Source organism: Watersipora subatra, chromosome 7 (assembly GCF_963576615.1).
Source record: "Watersipora subatra chromosome 7, tzWatSuba1.1, whole genome shotgun sequence".
In the NCBI taxonomy this organism is placed as follows: domain Eukaryota; kingdom Metazoa; phylum Bryozoa; class Gymnolaemata; order Cheilostomatida; family Watersiporidae; genus Watersipora; species Watersipora subatra.
Window position 1 is genome coordinate 14948959 of NC_088714.1, and position 19154 is coordinate 14968112.

General features: G+C 35.3%; 1 protein-coding gene and 1 non-coding gene across 2 annotated transcripts in view; both read left to right on the forward strand.

Annotated features, from left to right (window-relative positions):
* The first annotated feature begins 2304 nt into the window (after window positions 1-2304).
* LOC137401276 (U2 spliceosomal RNA) lies at window positions 2305-2496 on the forward strand. The gene has a single exon (XR_010979320.1). It is a non-coding gene; the product is annotated as a U2 spliceosomal RNA (small nuclear RNA).
* Window positions 2497-4407: 1911 nt separating this feature from the next.
* LOC137400183 (methionine synthase-like) overlaps window positions 4408-19154 on the forward strand; it is a 109420-nt gene continuing 94673 nt past the window's right edge. Inside the window, exons 1-4 of the mRNA XM_068086502.1 lie at window positions 4408-4450; window positions 6823-7010; window positions 13652-13811; window positions 15904-15996. Of these exons, the coding sequence (XP_067942603.1) occupies window positions 4417-4450; window positions 6823-7010; window positions 13652-13811; window positions 15904-15996 (475 nt within the window). The 5' untranslated portion in view covers window positions 4408-4416. The remainder of the gene's footprint in view (window positions 4451-6822; window positions 7011-13651; window positions 13812-15903; window positions 15997-19154) is intronic.

The window sequence follows — 19154 nt, forward strand, 5'->3', positions numbered from 1 at the left end:
CCTACAACTCAACAGAGTAAAACATGGTGAATTTTTTGATATCAAATAACTGTAATGTGAATTTTGTTGCAAGTCCACCTTCAAGATTTTAATTTTTGCTGTTTACTTAGAATACTATATGAAGAGATTTTGTTTTGAATAAAAATCACAATAAATGCCAGTTACAAGGGATTAAAAAAGCCACCAGCTATTTGTGTACATTTTAACAAAGCGTATAAGTAGGCCTACCCGCATTTTCTTCCTAGAATTCTTCCCCATGTAAATCTCTATTTTTGAATGGTATTGAAAGTAGCTACTTGTAGATTATGGAAGTATGCTGTGCTGTACCAATAATCACTTAGCTCAAGACCATATATGGCCTTAAAAACCGTCATCAAGGTTCACTTGGACACACTTAGAGAGGAAATAAATATTCAAGCATCATGGCAGCTTTTTAAAGAATATTCTAATTAGGGGCACGGCATGTGCTAAATGAGCTAGAGATTCATTTTTGGAAATTTTGTAAATTGTGCATTCATATTGAATTCTATCTTTTCAACTTATAGATTTATGTATGTTCTAGAATCATTGCCATAGCAGAGATAGCAGTTACCTGTTAAGTTGTCTTATCTACTCGCCAGTCCGATTCTTGTAGGACAAAGTCAACTATAGTTACTCTCTGGCTGCTATTTGATGTCATCACATAAATGTGAATAGTCTTTCGCTATTTTTTCATGACGCGCATAATTTGCGGCATAAATCCGCGAGTTTTGCGATTCGCAATACTTTATCGACTCCATCATGCTTGCGAATAATGGAAACAGCACTTGCGAATAATGCACATTAAAATGCAGTGCCAGCTATTCAATTTTAAACATCTTCAATACTTCCTTGTCCTTTCTCGATAGAGTTTCGTGTGTTTGCATCGCTAACACTTGCGTCACTTACTGCTTCGCTAATTATTAACTTATAGCGTACAATTCCATACCTTTTTGTAACAAGGCGTCGGAGTCCATCCGCATCATGCGAATGTCCATAGAAATACTCAGTTTGCACGGTAAGGCACAACGCCAAACAAGCATGATGCACTTCATGCAGGTCATCACGATGCACTTCATGCAGGTCATGACAACGTAGTCTTTGTAGAGTACAGTCATTGAACATATGATTGCCAGCTTTATAGCATCCTTGTAACCAAGGTGTTTTGATTATTTGTAATGAATCACCTGACAGTAGTAAATTTGACCACATTAGATGTTTGGATTGTTTTTATATCGGTGGCTCATTTCCTTCGCAATGACCAACTACTAACCCTTAGCAGTTCAGAATTATGCCTCAGCATGTTAGGTCATTGCTAAAGAGCTTTATTCAGGGGCTCTGCTGACGGATACTGTGTCAATTGTTCCTTAATGCTGTTTTATAGTAACTAAACTGCTTTCTTCTATTAGTAATTAGCTGTTGAACAGCCAAATTATTTTTCGAAACCTTAAGAGATGATCAGCTACACTTTTAGACATTTTTTTATTGATGCAGTTTCTAAAGAGTATCGTTAGTGCGTACACAGCTCTGGCACAAAGAAGCAGTATAACTCCATCAATAAATGAGCAACCAGTGATGTATTTCCAATGCTATTATCATCTACACAAGCAAAACAATTAAGCCGGGAGAACAATAGCTCTAATATTAACATCATACTCTTTGGCTGGCAATAGTTATAGTACTTATCACTACTACCCTCGCTAAAGAAATGTGATATCATCAGAGCTACATGTGGTTAAACATGTTTGGCTGTGAGCTTGAAATGTCTTCATAAAATGAAGTACAGCATTCAAGTGCAATCATATTCTGTTATTCTCGTTGAAAAGACCTTGGACTGTCTCTTGTAGTGGCTTTTGTGTTAATTTTTCTGCGCTAAGACCTTGTCATTAAAGGACTTGTCAAGCATTTATCAGCCAGTATGTGGTTATTAGCTCAGTTTTCTAACCTATAAGTTTTAACGTCTCTATCTCGTCAATAGAATGTTTGCTCGTCAATAGAATGTTTGTTCGTCACTTCATGCCTGACTGCCCAGCTGATTAAATATATGCGCGCTCTTGCGTAGACTGCTGCGACTGCATTCTCATTTACAAGTTTGATATTCTGTACTATTGCTTTTTCCTCTCTTTGTTTATTTTTAACTTTTCCATTCGCTGGAGACTATGCTCACTCCTCATTTTTTATTGAGTTTGGCCAATGTTACCTGTTGTAGGTCTGAGTACGTCAAATCGCATCGCTTTCACCATTCACTGTAATTAAGCACATCAGAGGGCAAAGCTACTGAGCAGTATCGCTTCTCGGCCTATTGGCTAAGATCAAAGTGTAGTATCTGTTCTAATCAGTTTAATATCTGATTCGTGGCACATTGTGTCACTACGATATTAATCTGATTTTTGGAACTAGACGAAGCGCAGAAGCTTGCTTCGGCTTTGTCACGGGTTGTCCTGGTATTGCAGTACCTCCAGGTACGGCCCACTCCCTTCATTGGGAGAACCTATAACAAAGAAACAATCTAAACTTCCATTGCATCTGCAGTTTTTGTTAATAAGATCTCTGCAGTTCACAGCCTGATGTTTGATTGTCTCGAAATTGTGGTTGGAGCTGCCTGCTGTTGTAGAACAGCTATTTTCTAACCATACATGAAATTTATTAAAATATTTTTCTGTAATTATTATCTACTAGTACACTGGTAGTCCAGTACGCCATGAGAGATCATCAGATGAGTCAATAAAGCACAGAGAATAAGTATGTACATAATTATTCAAAAAAATGGAAGGGGATTGAGTAGTGCAGATAGTAGGGTTTCTTGTTGGAAATCCTAATATCACCGGTTTGAATTCCGCATTATGCCTTTCTTTTATCCAACTGTGACAACGGACTGACAGATGCCGTTCTTATTATAGAAAAGATTTTAGATATTAATACAGGAAAAAAATTAGTCAGGCTATTGATTGTATCGGTATCCTAAGGATTTGATGATTTTGAAGAAGCAAGATTTGTAAGTGTGTAGCATTGAAGAATTCCTCACAGAAACAACACCTAACATTTTTTCAGACTTCCTATGCATAAAGGATGTAGCCTAAGCATGTGGCGTTTATGCGACATTTCTATTCAAGTTTTGTTCCCCCCTACAAATGTACAAGAGCTACTGTTGTTGTCGTGATGCTTGCGTAGCATAATAATACACAAAAACCTAATTTGGCTTCATTGAGAAGGTTACCAAGATGTATTATTAAAAATATTGTAGTCTTCATTTATATCTAATGTTTACAGGTTACAATAATCAGCTGCTTGCTGAATATCGACTGTGTTCAGGAAATGCTAAAATTGTTGCTATTACATTTACCTTCCAGTCATCCTTTCATCAACAGATTAGCTACTTTGTCCAATGCTCCTTTAAAGCCATTTGTAGCAGACAACTCTAAATTTATAGTTGCGCATATACATGCCTCAATAATTACTCAATGCATTGCTTCATTCAAAGATAAATATTTTACAATTGTACTACTGAGCCATGCATATGGGGCATTCAAAGGCGACTTTATTACGGAACGAAGCTGTCTTTTTATTTTCAACCGAGGCACCTGATTGTTGTGTAGTATTTAAATGTGTCGAGATCAAAATCAACAGCTTTATATTTCATTATGTAAAACATGTTTTTGGTTTTATCGTCTCTCGTTGCTCTCGTATGTGAATACTGGGGTAATTGCTGATTGTGCCTGGAGTCCTCTTAGGTTGAGGATGCAGTTTTGCAACGTATGGGAATGAGTCGGTCTGTTTGGGTCCTATACTGCTGGTTTTTACACCGGATACCTTGAGCTGTTTGGGCAATTGTTGTGATATGTGAATTGAGATTATATTATAGTAGTACCTTAACAAGCTCTTCAAGGAGGCACAAACATGGCATCACAAGTGAAATATTAGAATTGTTTCTTTTTCAAACATTTTCTGCTTTTCAATGCATCCATATTAAAATTCGAGCTGCCGGGTTTTGGTTATACTTCACTCATAGGTTAACTGCAATTTAACATGAATTTGCCATTTGAATCGAAATACCATTGTCAGACGGTTTATTGAAAGTGACATTTGTGTCTCTTCTGTGTCAGTCTATATGTAGTATTTATGTTTATTCCATATCTAAGTCTATGTGACACCTCTGTTTATGTAGTATCAATGTCTGCGGTGCCAATGTCGACACAGCAGCAATGTCTATGCGAGACCAATTTTAATGTATAATCTATTTCGTTGTAGCAGCAATGTCTGTACATCAGTTATGTCTATCTAGCGCCCATGTCTGTGGTCATGTCTATGTACCATTTATGTCTATGTGGTACTAATTTTATAATAGCACTCATGTCCTGTTTCTTTTCAGTGCTGTCCCCTGTTTTGCAGCATTGCACCATGTTGGCTGCGGACTATGAACATATCATGCAGGGTGAGTCTAAAGTTATACATTTATCATCCAACCTAGCCTTAGCGCACCGCTTTATCACCATGAAGGTTTCGCCATAATTTCTCTCGCATTTCTTTGCACAGATAAAAAATATTTCATTAGTTATAAAATTTTTACCATCTACACGCCCTTTCTAGTTGCATCATGTTCATTTCTCTTTACTAACTAATGAGGCAGTCAACCATTGACTTGTAAATAAAATCATCTCTGCAAATTAATTTTTTGACATGCAACACAAAATTTGAACAAATATTTATTTCAATATGCAAATTCCAAAAAAAGGTTTCGAAATTTCTCAAAACACTACATTGCTATTGGTAATTTAATAAGGCCTTGGAAATTAAAGATAAAGTATACAAATAAATTGCATTGCTTTAAATTAAATCTAGTGTATTTCTATTGCTCGTTCTACCACTGTATGCTGAACCTGCATTTCCGTTTACACGCGCGTAAGAAAAACTAACCATAACAATCTATTTTAACTGATTGTGAACTACATCAATTTAGTATCATCATCAATTTATCTATAGTAAATTTTTATGTATTTTAATCCTAAATGTAGTCACCTCAAATATTTATAACTGTTTTTTGTGCTGTCATACGATTTAAACCAAAATCAGTGTACATGTACTTTATTTGCTTCAATATACAACCGTTTCAACATGCAGGGCAACTTTCGAAATGGATTGATTTTTGTATGTTATGTTTTGGCTATATTAAAATCTAATTTTATCATTTCTTGGCTGGTTATTAAAACTTTAAAATCGGACATCAGTTGACTTGATCACCATAGCATTCAGTACCTGTGTGGGCAATCTCTCGAAGACCGAGTGTGATGTCTCCTTAGCTTACAGTAAGCAGAGGCTATAACAGTAATGTTTTTATGTGTAATGTTCCACAAACAATGGCTCAGTGAGCCTGATTAAACATGTCTGGGTCCAGCGGCAAAGGAACCTTGACAACTAGAGACACGCCCAATTACAGAGAGTAATTTAAAGTTGGATGTCATGTTTGCCACTAACTGTGACCCTTTTTGGGTATTAAACCTCACCTATAGCTTGCAGGGCCACTAGACCACCAGGCCTCGACTGCTTTCCAAGTCAGTACTTAGGTCCTAATGAAAAGCAGTTTTGTTAAATAGCATTGGAAATATATTTATAACTTATATTGCATATTTTTAATACCATAGAAGTTTAATATGCCATTATAGATATCCATCACTATATCACCTTTCTGGTTAATAAACGTATTTTACCATTGTGAGAAATTTAAAACAGTTAACTAATCCTAAAAATGCTTCTTACCTTTGGCACACACTTTAGACCACATTTAAAATATATTATAAATATTTACAAACTGTTTTGGATCCTAGTCACTAAGATTTAATTTCATGGCCAGAATACAAACATTATATTATTTAAACTGTTTGCGGTAAAGTTTGATTATGACTACAGTGGTTTTTGTTATACAAGCAAGAATATTGCCTTGACAGTGTTCACATGTATTCATTCTACACAACAAATTATATAAAGCCTCAACTGCTTCTTGCCCCTGTTGGAGCCCACATCCACGAAACACGTGGCAACAGGAATAAAAAATAAAGTACATGTACTTGAATCTTCAGGAACCCGTCATACCTAGTCTAAGAAATAGATGTCTTAGCTGAAATAAAACAGTTGCTCCAGATTTTATCAAACTAATTTAGTTAGGTTTTTAGGCGTTTTGAAAAATAATACTGTTTGTTAAATTTAATGCGGTGCGCCTAGTGAGTTTATTGCAAATGGCAGTTTGAACCAAATGCCATTGGAATAGTGTTCGGTTTGAATATAAGTTTGAAAATACACTTATGAAAAAATTTAAAAGTATTTATTAGGGTTTTTGTAGCTAATTTAAATGCGCTGTGTATTAGATCAAAAGATAAAAATTCATGTAGATTTTTGGCAGCGCTCATGTGAATTACGATGAATAGTGTATTAATTATATTATATACGCATTCATTGTATTATTCAAAGTGTATTATTGTGAATGATGAATTATTAGTGTTGAAATGAGCAACTGGCCCTGCAGCTTCAACATGTGCCTCCAGCAGCAGGAGGGTTAATATTTTTAGAATACCACACACAGCCTTTTCCTCTTTTTCAGCACAAAAACTATGAACAGTGTCAACTTTTTAAAATTTTTTGTTTTATTCATTTATATCAAGTATGAATAACAAGACAAGCTATAAAAATATGAAGCTATTACCATCTAAATTGTACAGATTGTTGCATCACATTTCCAGTACACTCTACACTTAGTAAAGTTTTTTTCCAACCTAACTAGCCATCAAAAGTAGACTGTTTAATATTTTGCAGAGCTTCGTGAGACGCTTCAGAAACGAATTTTAGTAATGGATGGAGCCATGGGCACTATGATACAGAGACACAAACTCTCTGAGGAGCAGTTCAGAGGGAAAGAGTTTGTGGGACACCCTAAACCTCTTATTGGTAACAATGACCTCCTCAGTCTCACTCAGGCTTCTCTTGTAAAGGGTATTCACATGGTAAGAGATTCCTAGTCGCTTCCATGCAGTAGCTAGCCTTTCATCGGTTGCGGTAGTTAAAGCAAACGGAAATGCTATTGCAGTTTACACAAAACTTTAGACAAGGATATATAGCAAGAAATGTAGAAACTGCACTGTTGTTAGTGTAACTAAAAATTGAAGATTCTTGTTGTAATATTTAAACTTTTTTGATAAAAACAAAACGATTATTGAGGCAGTATTTAAATGTAACATTGCTGACTTTTGCACTGTGACCATAGCAATATAATATTATATATATATGGGTATATTTATATATTATATATATATAGTTTTGTCGCCCTGGTTTATCCAAGTGGGTGGTAATATCTACAAAAGCTCAGGTCTCTTACCGTAGACCCTGTTAATATTACCATTGATTTATTGTCGTTAATAATACCCATTAATACATATATATATATATAATATCACTATAATATTGTTCATTGTAACGCATGGGTTCATATATCTTATATAATCCACTCAATCTATATCAATATATCACTCAAGGTTTACTTCAGCCTCATCTAAATGAATACAGTACCTAATTTCAACCCAAGTGTAGTAGGGAAACTGCTATTTGATCTTGTTATATTAAGTAGTAGCAAAGAACAAGCATACAAGGTCAACTATGGCATTAGCTGACCTTTTAAGAGTTAATAAATATATGCAGTAAATATACGTGCATTGATTAGGAGGGCAGATAGCTCCATTTCCAAATAATTTTGATATAATAAAAGCTTCTAAGGAAAGACCGAATCGGTTACACATTCCTGGCCTATCGGATGATATAACAACTATTGCTAGATTTTGGCACTCTGCCAATAAATGACATCGATTTTTTCGCTTTTTTGGCAGCAAATGTTTCTACATCTGGCTGATGAAGTGTTGTGTTTTTTGTCTTTTCGTTAGATGTCATTTGTGATGGGCCAGTCACCCTGCCTTTTTCAGTAATTATAATCCTAGGTAAAAGATGCTATGTTATATTACACTTCATAGCATCCATAGCATTACATGTACAGTATAGTCACTGCATGCTGTAGTGCTATTAGTTCCTGACCATTTGTGTTATACAGGCTAATCCAAAATATAGTCGATATCACCATGTTTTACTATTCAATTATTCAAATCATTGTCTACCTTTGTTATGAGGAACCTTCATTTACTACCTCTAGCAGATCCAGGTCTTGTGGCTGCTCATTATACTTTTACCAACGCCACTATTCAGACCTGTATTCCCTGGTTGCAAGTTGGGGCGGCAAATGTTAGGTGACTAGTTATGAACACCTGGGGTTTGGGGGGTGGTGGAAGCCCCCCCAACAGGGTATGGGCAGCGCCCCGAAGCTCTTGGAGTGTCATTCATGCTTTTTAAGCATCAACAACACTCCAAGTATGCATAAATGCAATTAATTGTAAGCATTAAAATCTACATAAGTATATTGTTTATGGTTCATGGTGGGCAAAACTTTTTCTCGATTTAACGAACGATAATAAATTTACGATATAAAACTCATGAAACTACAGATTTCTGTAACGGACATTGACAGAACAAGAGCTATTACTTTTTTATTGCAATAGCTCTTGTCCTGTCAATGTGTGCATGGCAGAAATCTTTCACAACTGATTAAGTATCTATTTCAACATCTTTATATTATGTGTAATATTAGAAGATTATTTAGATGAGCCTGCCCCGTAGTGCTCTTCATTGATGTTTTGATTCCGTTATGTTATGATAAGAAAATGCAAGTTTGGGGGTCTTCTTCACACTCCCACTATAAGCAATAAAGTCCAGTTTCCAAGTCTTAACAAAGTCTCACAAGATCACTCATTTGGCGAGATCACCACGGAGACAATATAGAATGTTAGTAAATTAGTTGTTGGAAATTCCAAATGAATGAACTTAGACTGCAATTTTTAGCACTTAGCTGTTGAAAATCACTAAAAAGTTATGGCAGCTCAGCCGACCAACCAGGGAATACGGCCCTGCCACTATTAAATTTTGCGTTGCAAAAATGTTGTTAAACTGTTTTTCTGTAAAAGTTAGGCATTACTAATCGATTATACTCAGTTTGTTTTTTCTGTTTCTTCCATAATTGCGATCTTTTGTCTGTAATTATGAGTGAAACCGAGCACTGTCATCAACAAAGTGCCTTAGAAACTAAAATCACGCGAATGCCTCGTGCTGCTTCTTTTTTCACTTGGAGTGGCCCACTCATGATATCCTCGTGCTATGATGGCTGGCACTCATATCACTGGCTCATATCACACACAATGGAGCACGCGAAGCGGGAGCACCAGCCAAGTATGTCATAAAGGCTCAAGGTTAATAACCTCGTTGTCGGGCAAACAAAAGGATTGCTACCAATTTTAGACCTTGATGTGTTTACACAGTATGTAAATTTCTGTCAGGGCTACCCTTTGTATTCTGACAGGTTGTAGGTTGTAGAGTTATTGATTAATTAACTGTTATAGTCTCTTGCCAATGATGCTAACGAAACTTGTAGAAAGGTTGTAGGTAGTACATTTAAATCTGTGTTATTGACAGGCCGATGTCGGTGGTCTCTCTCTTTTTCTCTTTGGAGATTATTTTTATGAATTAGGTTCGACTTGAGACTTGAATGAAAATACTCTATGTATTTTCAGGTAGAATATCAGGCTAGAAATTTGATCTTTGGATGATTGTTGAACATCATTGACTTTTATGTCACAGCGCCGTCACCTCCGACACTTTAATCGTTTTTCTAGTAAAAGTCGAAAGTACTAACGGCGTCCTTATAAAAAAGATGCCGTTAGTGAAGAACTTTTCAAAGAAAGAACCATTGTAGTAAAAAGTTGTATCATGGTGACAAGTTTTTCAGGTATTGCTTGACTAAACATACTAGTTGTATGGTTATAGTAATAAGGAATATCTGAAAAGAGCCTTAAAAGTTGTTGTTGTATCTTCAGTGACCTTCACCTTGGCATTATAGACTAGTAAACAACCAGCTTTGGCAAGTCCTCCCACCCCGACTAAACAAATGTGTTCATCATGTTTTCAAGGTTGACCCACTAGCCTACGTTGTAGAAAATGAAACAAGTGGAATGGCTGCTGATGTTCTCTGTGAGCAGACTTCCCTGTAATTTATACATTTTCATTTGTTATACGGTATATCTATATTCTAACTATATATATAGTGCACCTTCAGGATACGATTTCAATCTGTTCCAGGGTTGGCATCATAATTTATGATGAAAAAATCTTATGTAGAGGCATAGAAACCATAGTAATTATATAATGCAAAATTTCCCTGGTAAAAAATGGTCTTATATAAGTGCTGTACATATTAAAATTAGTAACAAAATAGTATGTTAACCCTAGTGTCTATAGTAACTTACAGTAACTTTCGTATATTTAGTGTATTTATTGGTTATGATTTGCATTAAAATGTATGCCATGTGCAGTACGTACCGTAGAAAGTTCTTACCTTCAAAACATACGTATGTATAACATAAACATTGAATTGACGTTACATAAGTTTTGCTTACTAAGCACAGTCACTTAAAGCTAAGTTTTAGTATTTATTTTTAATTATTTTTCTGAACTTCAACTTTTTATCACTAAAATTGTACCACCTATCAGTTTCCGGCTCCGTTTTCTCTATAACTTTTAGCTGATCTCATTAGAACCTTTTTCAGCCTAATTCACCAAGAATCCTGAGCCAAGCTGTTCTCGAAAATGTTCTGTTTAATCATATGATGAAATGGATTTTGTTAGAAGTTTAAAAGAAGTTGTCTGACCTTTTGTTTGGAGGGATTGCAACTCCAACTTTGCTACTGGTTATAAAGGGAAAATATTACCGTTTTTACACGAGAAATGCTGAACTGGGTAAAAGCAGTCATCGTGTCTCTTTCATGCCTTGTAAAAGTGTTTTCGATGAACAGCGTTTTAGTGTCTTTGTTATTTCGGCGAACGTAATTCGCAAATAAGCACACCGGCTGCCAAATTTGAACTCAGGCAAAAATTTTGTTGAATTCATATGGTGAAATAAGATTCGAATGGTGAGGTGAAAAAATCGCCATACTTCACCTTTTAAGGACAAAAAATCGTATAGCAGGATAATCATATCCTGAGGGTGCACTGTATATAAATCCCATTGTTTGTTGGTTGTCTCTCTCTCATTCGTGTGTTCAGGTCTAGCGATAAAGTTATAGGAATAAAAATACCGATCAGCAATAAAGATTGGCAGGTGTAATATGGCCATTTGAATGCGTATTGTAATGGATAGCACGCTTTTCTGCAGAACTAGAAGTTCTAAGCTCACTTGTTTTGCGAAGCAAATTTTTTGTTCTTATAACCTTATTGCTATAACTGAACACACAAAGGACAGACAGACGACGGACAAACACACTAAAATCTATATGCATACATTGGTTGAGATACTCACTTTTCAGCTGGCATGCATGAAGATCATGATTGCGTGAGAGATCATGACACAATCTTTCTCCTAACGCTGGTTTCAGTTACAATAATAATATAACATGTATAATATTGGCTTTTGTTATAGTAAAGATTTAGACTAGCTTAATAAATTAAAGCTGAAAACACAGAAAAACCTCCAGCATAAAAGCAAGACATGTAAGACAGCAAATGGCAATATACGACTGTAAACAGATAAGCAATGTAGCTGCCAAAATATTACACAGAAAAAAGAAGCTTCATAAAAAGTCACAAAGCCTGTGGTCATGGATTTCTTTAGTCAAGAAAACGCTGGAATCAACGAGCTAAATTCTGACCTTACCAAATATTGGTGAAAACTATCAGTTGGTGCAATGTACCCGTGCTGGTGCTTAGCCTTAGCTATTAAAGTCAATGCTTCGATGCTGTACCATTAGCGGTATGAGCAACAGCGGCTGCCAAAACAAGAATCATTTGCCAAAATTCTTAAGCACTTCTCGTTGTTGGCCAATAGATATAGCGTAGACGTATTGTCAGCCTGTGAACTTTCGTGTAAGTCAGGTCTATTTCTTCATCAGAGTTAAGTCAATCGGCACAACCTTCAAAGTGTGTGGTGTGATAAGTTAGCCAGAATGGAACAGAGTTAATTTACAACTTGATTAAACAGAACTACATCATGACATTGGAGACATGCAATTTTTGTTCTAGTTTTTTTAAATAGAGAAACTGTAATACAGTATATTATAATTATTAACTTAATCATGTGGGTGAAGCATATAAAAACCCAATAATTGTATGCTTTTTGAAAGTTCCCGTTTTCGTGTTCACAAATAAAAGTTAACTTTACTAATCAGTGTGTGTTGTTACACACGTATATAATGTATGTCTAAAGAAATTACATGACAGCTATAATGTTGCCCATGTATCACATTAATCACATTACAATAATTTATGTAAAATGTATACAAGGTTTTTTCAGCTTTTAATGTATATTTTGGTAATGTCAGACATTGTATGTTTTTATCATGCATAAAAATACTACTGTCATAACCATTGCGAATGGTTCGAAGTTTCTGCCAATGGATTTGTGCTGATTTGTAAGTTCATTGTGTGAATGTACAATTCCTTAGAATTGTATAAATTCGCAACATTCTTTCTTATAATTTTTTGCATTCACTCTTTGGTAGACTAAACAAATGATCTATCTATTCATGCTTGACCTCATCAAAAGTTCATTTGACAGCATCATTTATGTCCTTTTGCATAATTGAGTTTCCATGTGTATGCTCTGAGCCAGAGGGCAAACTGGTGAAATATTTAGTGGTTACATATCCATTTATATTGGTTGCCCTTATCTTTGCACACACTACTTAGAATAATGAGTTGTTTTATTCAATATATGACCACATTTATAACAGTTTGCCGTTTTTTGTATATTTGAACAAGTAGAGCCGTGTTTGTCAAATATACTTAGCAATAACAATATTACCATTTGAGAACATGTTATATAAATATGGTTTCTTCTGTAATGATCAATTTCAGAGATGTAATGTGTAGCTGCAATTTCTAGACCCAATTTTTATGCTTTAGTAGGTGAATATACTAAAAATCTAATGTACCACTGATGCTTATTCACGTATCAAAACATTTATGTTCAACGCGCCAATTTGCGCGCGGCAAATGTCTTAAAGTCTTCCGCTTCAGAAAGATTAAAGTTCAGAATGCCATGTAAATTCTATTTATTACTAAGTAAAAGGAAAGTGGAAAATGACCATGATTCATATAGTATAGCCTTGTTCTTGCTTGGAACACATACCATAGCAGCAAGTCACACAAAGCGTAGTTATCGATAGTGATGATTATTTTCAAATAATGAATATGCTGTTGTATTCCTTGTTTCAGTGTCCTAAAATTGCACCGTCGTTAAACAGGACTTAACATTTTTGGTCATTTGTTAAGAGTATATTATTGGTTAGATGTTGTGTCACAGATTCTATCACAGGACTGCATAATGCACAGCTGAATGTTAGCTTCGGAGACAAAAAACAGAGACTATTCATGAGTCACACCCTTTTTGGACTGACTTACAGGAGAGGATACACAACCAACCCAATCCTTTCATTATGATCCATCAATGCTATCTGTTTAAATCAATCACACAAACGCGCAACGACACATTTTTTTGTAGGAGTACCTGTTGGCAGGTGCTGACATTATAGAGACTAATACATTCAGCTCTACCAGCATCGCCCAAGCTGACTATGGCCTGCAGGACTTCGCCTATCGTCTCAATCTAGAAAGTGCCAAGCTGGCAAGAGAGGTCGCTGATGAGGTTTCGTTGACCACAGGTGGAGTTGTGTGATCGTTATATCTCATTCGCAGAAAATATGCCCACTTTTGTATTTGTGATTGCTATTAAGCGATTCGTTACTTTCTCACATTCACTTGTTTGATAGAAAATGTCAATCATGAAATTCAGAATACTGTCAGCTAAAAATGGCAGATTTCTTTTGTTATAATATTTAAACGTGTTTAAAACCTACGCTAACAAGTTAAAAATGTCATTACCGGTGTGTATTGTTTTTCAATAATTGCATAAATTGGAGTAAAGCATACTATTTTTAAATTTTAAGAGAGTTTGTTGTTAAAAAAATTGTAACATGCATAGTTACTCATATAACAATACAACCTGAATCTGACATATTTACGCAAATAGTGATGTCTTGGCTATTATTAATCCATGGGGGTTTATTTCCTCATGCACCTATATTAGTTAGATACCGTAAAAGGGGAGTCTCGCTCCTGTCAAAGCCTCAGCTTTCCAATCTTTGTCCAATTTAGGCATTGACATTCCTCTAAATATTAATCTGAACTGCTGAAATGCAGTAATTGAGTTGAAAATACAAATTTATGCATTTGCCTTTAAATATTTGAAATTATTAATGGTTAACATGAATGGAAATAATAATAATTGTATCAAAGTGATATTATGGATAATTTTTGTAATGGTTAAGCCAACAAATAATATTCTTTGCTTGTGTTCAAACAGAAATACCTACAATCCAGTTGTATACAATGGCACCTTTACCTATGAGAGGTTCTGAGATAAACTATCATGTAGGTGCCGCGTTCTTTATGCTGCCCAATAATTTGATATGTAGCCTGTTGTGTACGGTTGCTCCAGTATATACAGGTATATACACTGTATATACAGTCAAACATGGATAACTCGTCCACGGATAGCTCGCACACATGTTTAATTCGAACATTTCCTTTGGTCCGTTCCCACGTAATGATAAATTGCTATAGATAACTCGAACTCAACACTGTTAATTCGAACTGTTTTTTTGCCCAACGGCTACCGAAACGGTTGTTATCGCTTTAGAAAATCACTTTATTCAAAGCCATAGAGGTAAACTTCATCTTTTCGTAATTCATAAGCGTCGTTATTACCACCATCGGCAAAATATTTTTGTCAACGACTTTTCTAAAAGTTTGGTGAACTTTGATTTATACTGCAATACGATGAATAGCACGGGCTAGACGGGTCACGCGCGCAAGGATTTTCGCCACGCACATACAAAACAAAAATCGCATGTTGTTTTGTATGTGCGTGGCGAAAATCCTTGAGTGCGTGACCCGGCTAGCCCGTGATGAATAGTTTTCCGACGTTGATTCCGTGTTGAATCAACGTCGGAATGTTGAATGTTTAAAACGTCTTAAAATTGTTGTAATACGTTGTCTGAGCTACAAAAAACTATTCATCGTTTGACCTAAACACAGAATACGTGTGTACATTCAATAAGTATCTATTAAAAAAGCGTGAGTGATATAGAATGTACCGTAAAACCTCGTAAAACTTCTAATTGAACTGCCTCGGAGTGTTGCTCTTAACGAATCCCAGGTAAAGTAAGGTAATCTGCATAAACTTCAAGAAAAAACGGCAAAATTGATCGTGGGTAAAACCCCAAAAGAAAAAAATGTCTTTTCTTTTGAGCATTTCAACAACGATCAAGTTTTGCCAATGTCAATCTGAAAAACGTCCTGGCAATAACATCACCTCAAACAACAAACCAATCTCAAGTGATAGAAAAATCTCTATACTTTTTCATGAAAACGTTTTAAACTTTACATTAGAAGCATTTAATTTGAAACAAGCCATTTGTGCTTTTGATTTATATTATAGTTTGTATATGTACATGTATCTACTAATAAATAAGTAACTATATGGACTTGTGACAGTGCTCTGATAACTTGAACGCTCTGATAATTCGAACACTTTTGCTCGGTCCCATGAAGTTCGAGTTATCCATGTTTGACTGTACTGCAGAATATGTAATAATTTATTGTCATGTTTGTGTAAATAATGGAATTGTCCGTGTAGTAACCAAGAGAAGATAACTACAGGTTACAAATACAATCATGTTTGCTATTATACAGGGGTAAAGAGATATGTCGCTGGTGCCCTTGGACCTACTAATAGGACCCTTTCTATATCTCCGTCTGTGGAGAGACCAGAGTACAGGAATATCAGTGAGTTGATCATATCTGTTGATTTTAATGACAAGTGGATTTTTCTGTTACAGTTTTTGTGCTAGGAAGACTTGGTACTAACGGCATAGATACATGTGCAAGTTTCTTCTGATAAAAGGTTCAGTGATTGGTTTTAAATTTGCTTTCATACAATAGAGAAACCATGACAAGATTGAGCTAATCATAAATCTCATAACCTGGGGATTGTGTGATGTGGTTAACTGTGTGTGTGTTTTAAAAATAGTTGGGTGAAGCAGAGCGTGATGATTATACAAAATTACTTAAACATGCAGAGAGTTTTTGTTATGCTGAAGACCGGTGGTGTATGATAACAAGTCAGTGTTCTTCGGCTGAGGCACATTTAGTATCTAGTTTTGATGAATTTACCGTTGCTACGCTCAGTGTACAGAACTGTGGTGCTATTTATGTGATAACATCATGTGTCAAAACAATAACCAAATTGCTTGAGTACGTCAGAGAAATAAATTGATTCTAACCTACGGCGGTTTTGTGATGACCGAGATTAACTGTTCATTTTTGAGCTTTTTAGAGCTTGTAATCACATTTCCACATATTTTGCACCTACAACACAGCAGAGTAAGACATGGTGAATCTTTTGATACTAAATAACTGTAATGGGAATTTTGTTGCAAGGCAACCTTTAATATAATTGAATTCTCAAAGGTTTATATTTTCTGAAGCAAGTGGTGATGTGGATCAATATGAGTTTAATATAATATATACTACCGGTAGGTTGGATAACAATGCACTACACTGTAATTATTAAGATGGTAGTGAGATATATTTCAATGGCGAATACTCGTGTCTCTAATGAGCAAAAACCCCACAAAATCCTTCAATATAAGAAAGCGATACCGGTAATGATCACAGAAAAGGTTTGGTTAGCTAAGTGAATGGTTTGCTGCGTACAGCGGTGATCGTAATTACGGCACTGCTCAAAATAAACATGTTATTAATTAATGTTTGTTATGTATTTATTAGACGAATTACGGAAACAAGCACAGCAATAGAAAGCTAAGGATGTTCTACACATAAATATCATTAACGGATATTGACCTTTAGTCTGGTTTTGGTATTATATAGCAGTAATTGCACTTTAACAAAATCCTGTATAAACCAAGTTTATATTCATCTACAAAGTTGGTCAAATTTAACATGGTTTTGAATGTATACATACTCGTAAATATATGAGAATAAATAAGTTGATGAGATGGCCTTTGGAGTATTAGTCGCATCTTAGTATTTAGTTGGCCAGCCCTTATTGTCAATTTCAAGATAGGATAAAATGAGTGCTCAATAATTATATTATATTTCTTGTGAATACTTTTGCTGACTGATGAATGCCTGCAAAACTTGCTTCTCAATTATGTGTAGTATATATTATACATGGTCTGAAATAATAAAGTGTGTTTGTGCCATAAATGATCGACAGCTTGACAAAGGTTGTTAGATAGCCCCATAATTCTGCAATAGCGCTGCCGCTATAGCAATAATAATTCCCCATTGTCACTGACCTAGCTACTACTCATAAGCAAGCATGATCAAGGATTATGAATTGTTCAACAAAGAAGTTGTCCGCCTCTGAACCATTTAATCTAACTGTTGAGACTTTACAGCTTGCAGACTGCTCAAAGTGTTAGCTGAAGTATTCAGACTTTATCAAGTACAATATAAATAAATTCTTTGAATATAACCTATTTCTGTCTTTTTCGTTGCCAGCAATCCTGTGAAGCTCATCATTAGCTTCATTAGCCTTTATTTCTGCTAAAGACATTTTCATCTCTTTTGCAGTAAACGAAGGATGTTGCACTTTAGGAGTAGAAATTATGGCTAATTTTATGGCTTGCACAGTCATAGAAGAGTTTACTAGCTCAAAAATACATGAACATTAAACTTACCAAATTTAAATGTAATTTCTGCTTTAGTAATCTCTTGTGTCGGTCAGACCCATTTTCTTTGAATTTTATGCCGCAGGCTAAATTTAACAATAAGAGCACTTTGCTAGAGTGCTTGGGTCTATGCGGCCAGCCATTGTGCGAACAAAAGATCAAAGAATGGGTGAGAGATATTCAATAGTTTCACAAAGCTAATTAAATCATGAATTTTGTTATTTTGCAACTACAGGTTACAGTTGGATTCATCTTTCCATTGTTCACCAACAAATAGACAAAAAGTGTGCAAACACATGCCTTTTTGAAATGTAATATTATCACGTTTACTGTTGGAAATTACAGTCAAACATGGATAACTCGCCCACGGATAGCTCGAACACATGGTTAACTCGAACGGTTTCTTTGGTCCGTTCCCACGTAATGATAAATTGCTATAGATAACTCGAACTCAACACTGTTAACTCGAACTGTTTTTGGCCCAACGGCTACCAAAACGTTTGTTATCGCTTTAGAAAATCACTTTATTCCAAGCCATAGAGGTGAACCTCAACTTTTCGTAATTCATAAGCGTCGTTATTACCACCATCGGCAAAATTTTTTGTCAACGCCTTTTTTAAAGGTTTGGTGAAATTTGATTTATACCAAACATCCGCTTAGCGATCGCCCTTCAGAAGCAAGGTAAAGTGAGGTACTCTTTGCATAAACTTCAAGAAAAATCGGCAAAATTGATCGTGGGTAAAACGCTCAAAAGAAAAAGATGTCTTTTCTTTTGAACATTTCAACAACGATCAAGTTTAGCCAATGTCAATCTAAAAAACGTCCTAGCAATAACATCACCTCAAACAACAAACCAATCTCAAGTGATAGAAAAATCTCTATACCTTTTGATAAAAACGTTTTAAACTTTACATTAGAAGCATTTAATTTGAAACAAGCCATTTGTGCTTTTGATTTATATTATAGTTTGTATATGTACACGTATCTACTAATAAATAAGTAAATACATGGACTTGTGACAGTGCTCTTATAACTTGAATGCTCTGATAATTCGAACACTTTCGCTTGGTCCCGTGAAGTTCGAGTTATCCATGTTTGACTGTACTTTGTTTTGCTCTATTACTATTGATATTATCATTATCATCATGTATTATCAACGGTTGCCGCTACGAATAACTGTTTCATTTCACGGTTTGTGACAAAATTCATTGAACTTTATCAAAAACAGTCTACCACTCACTCCCATAA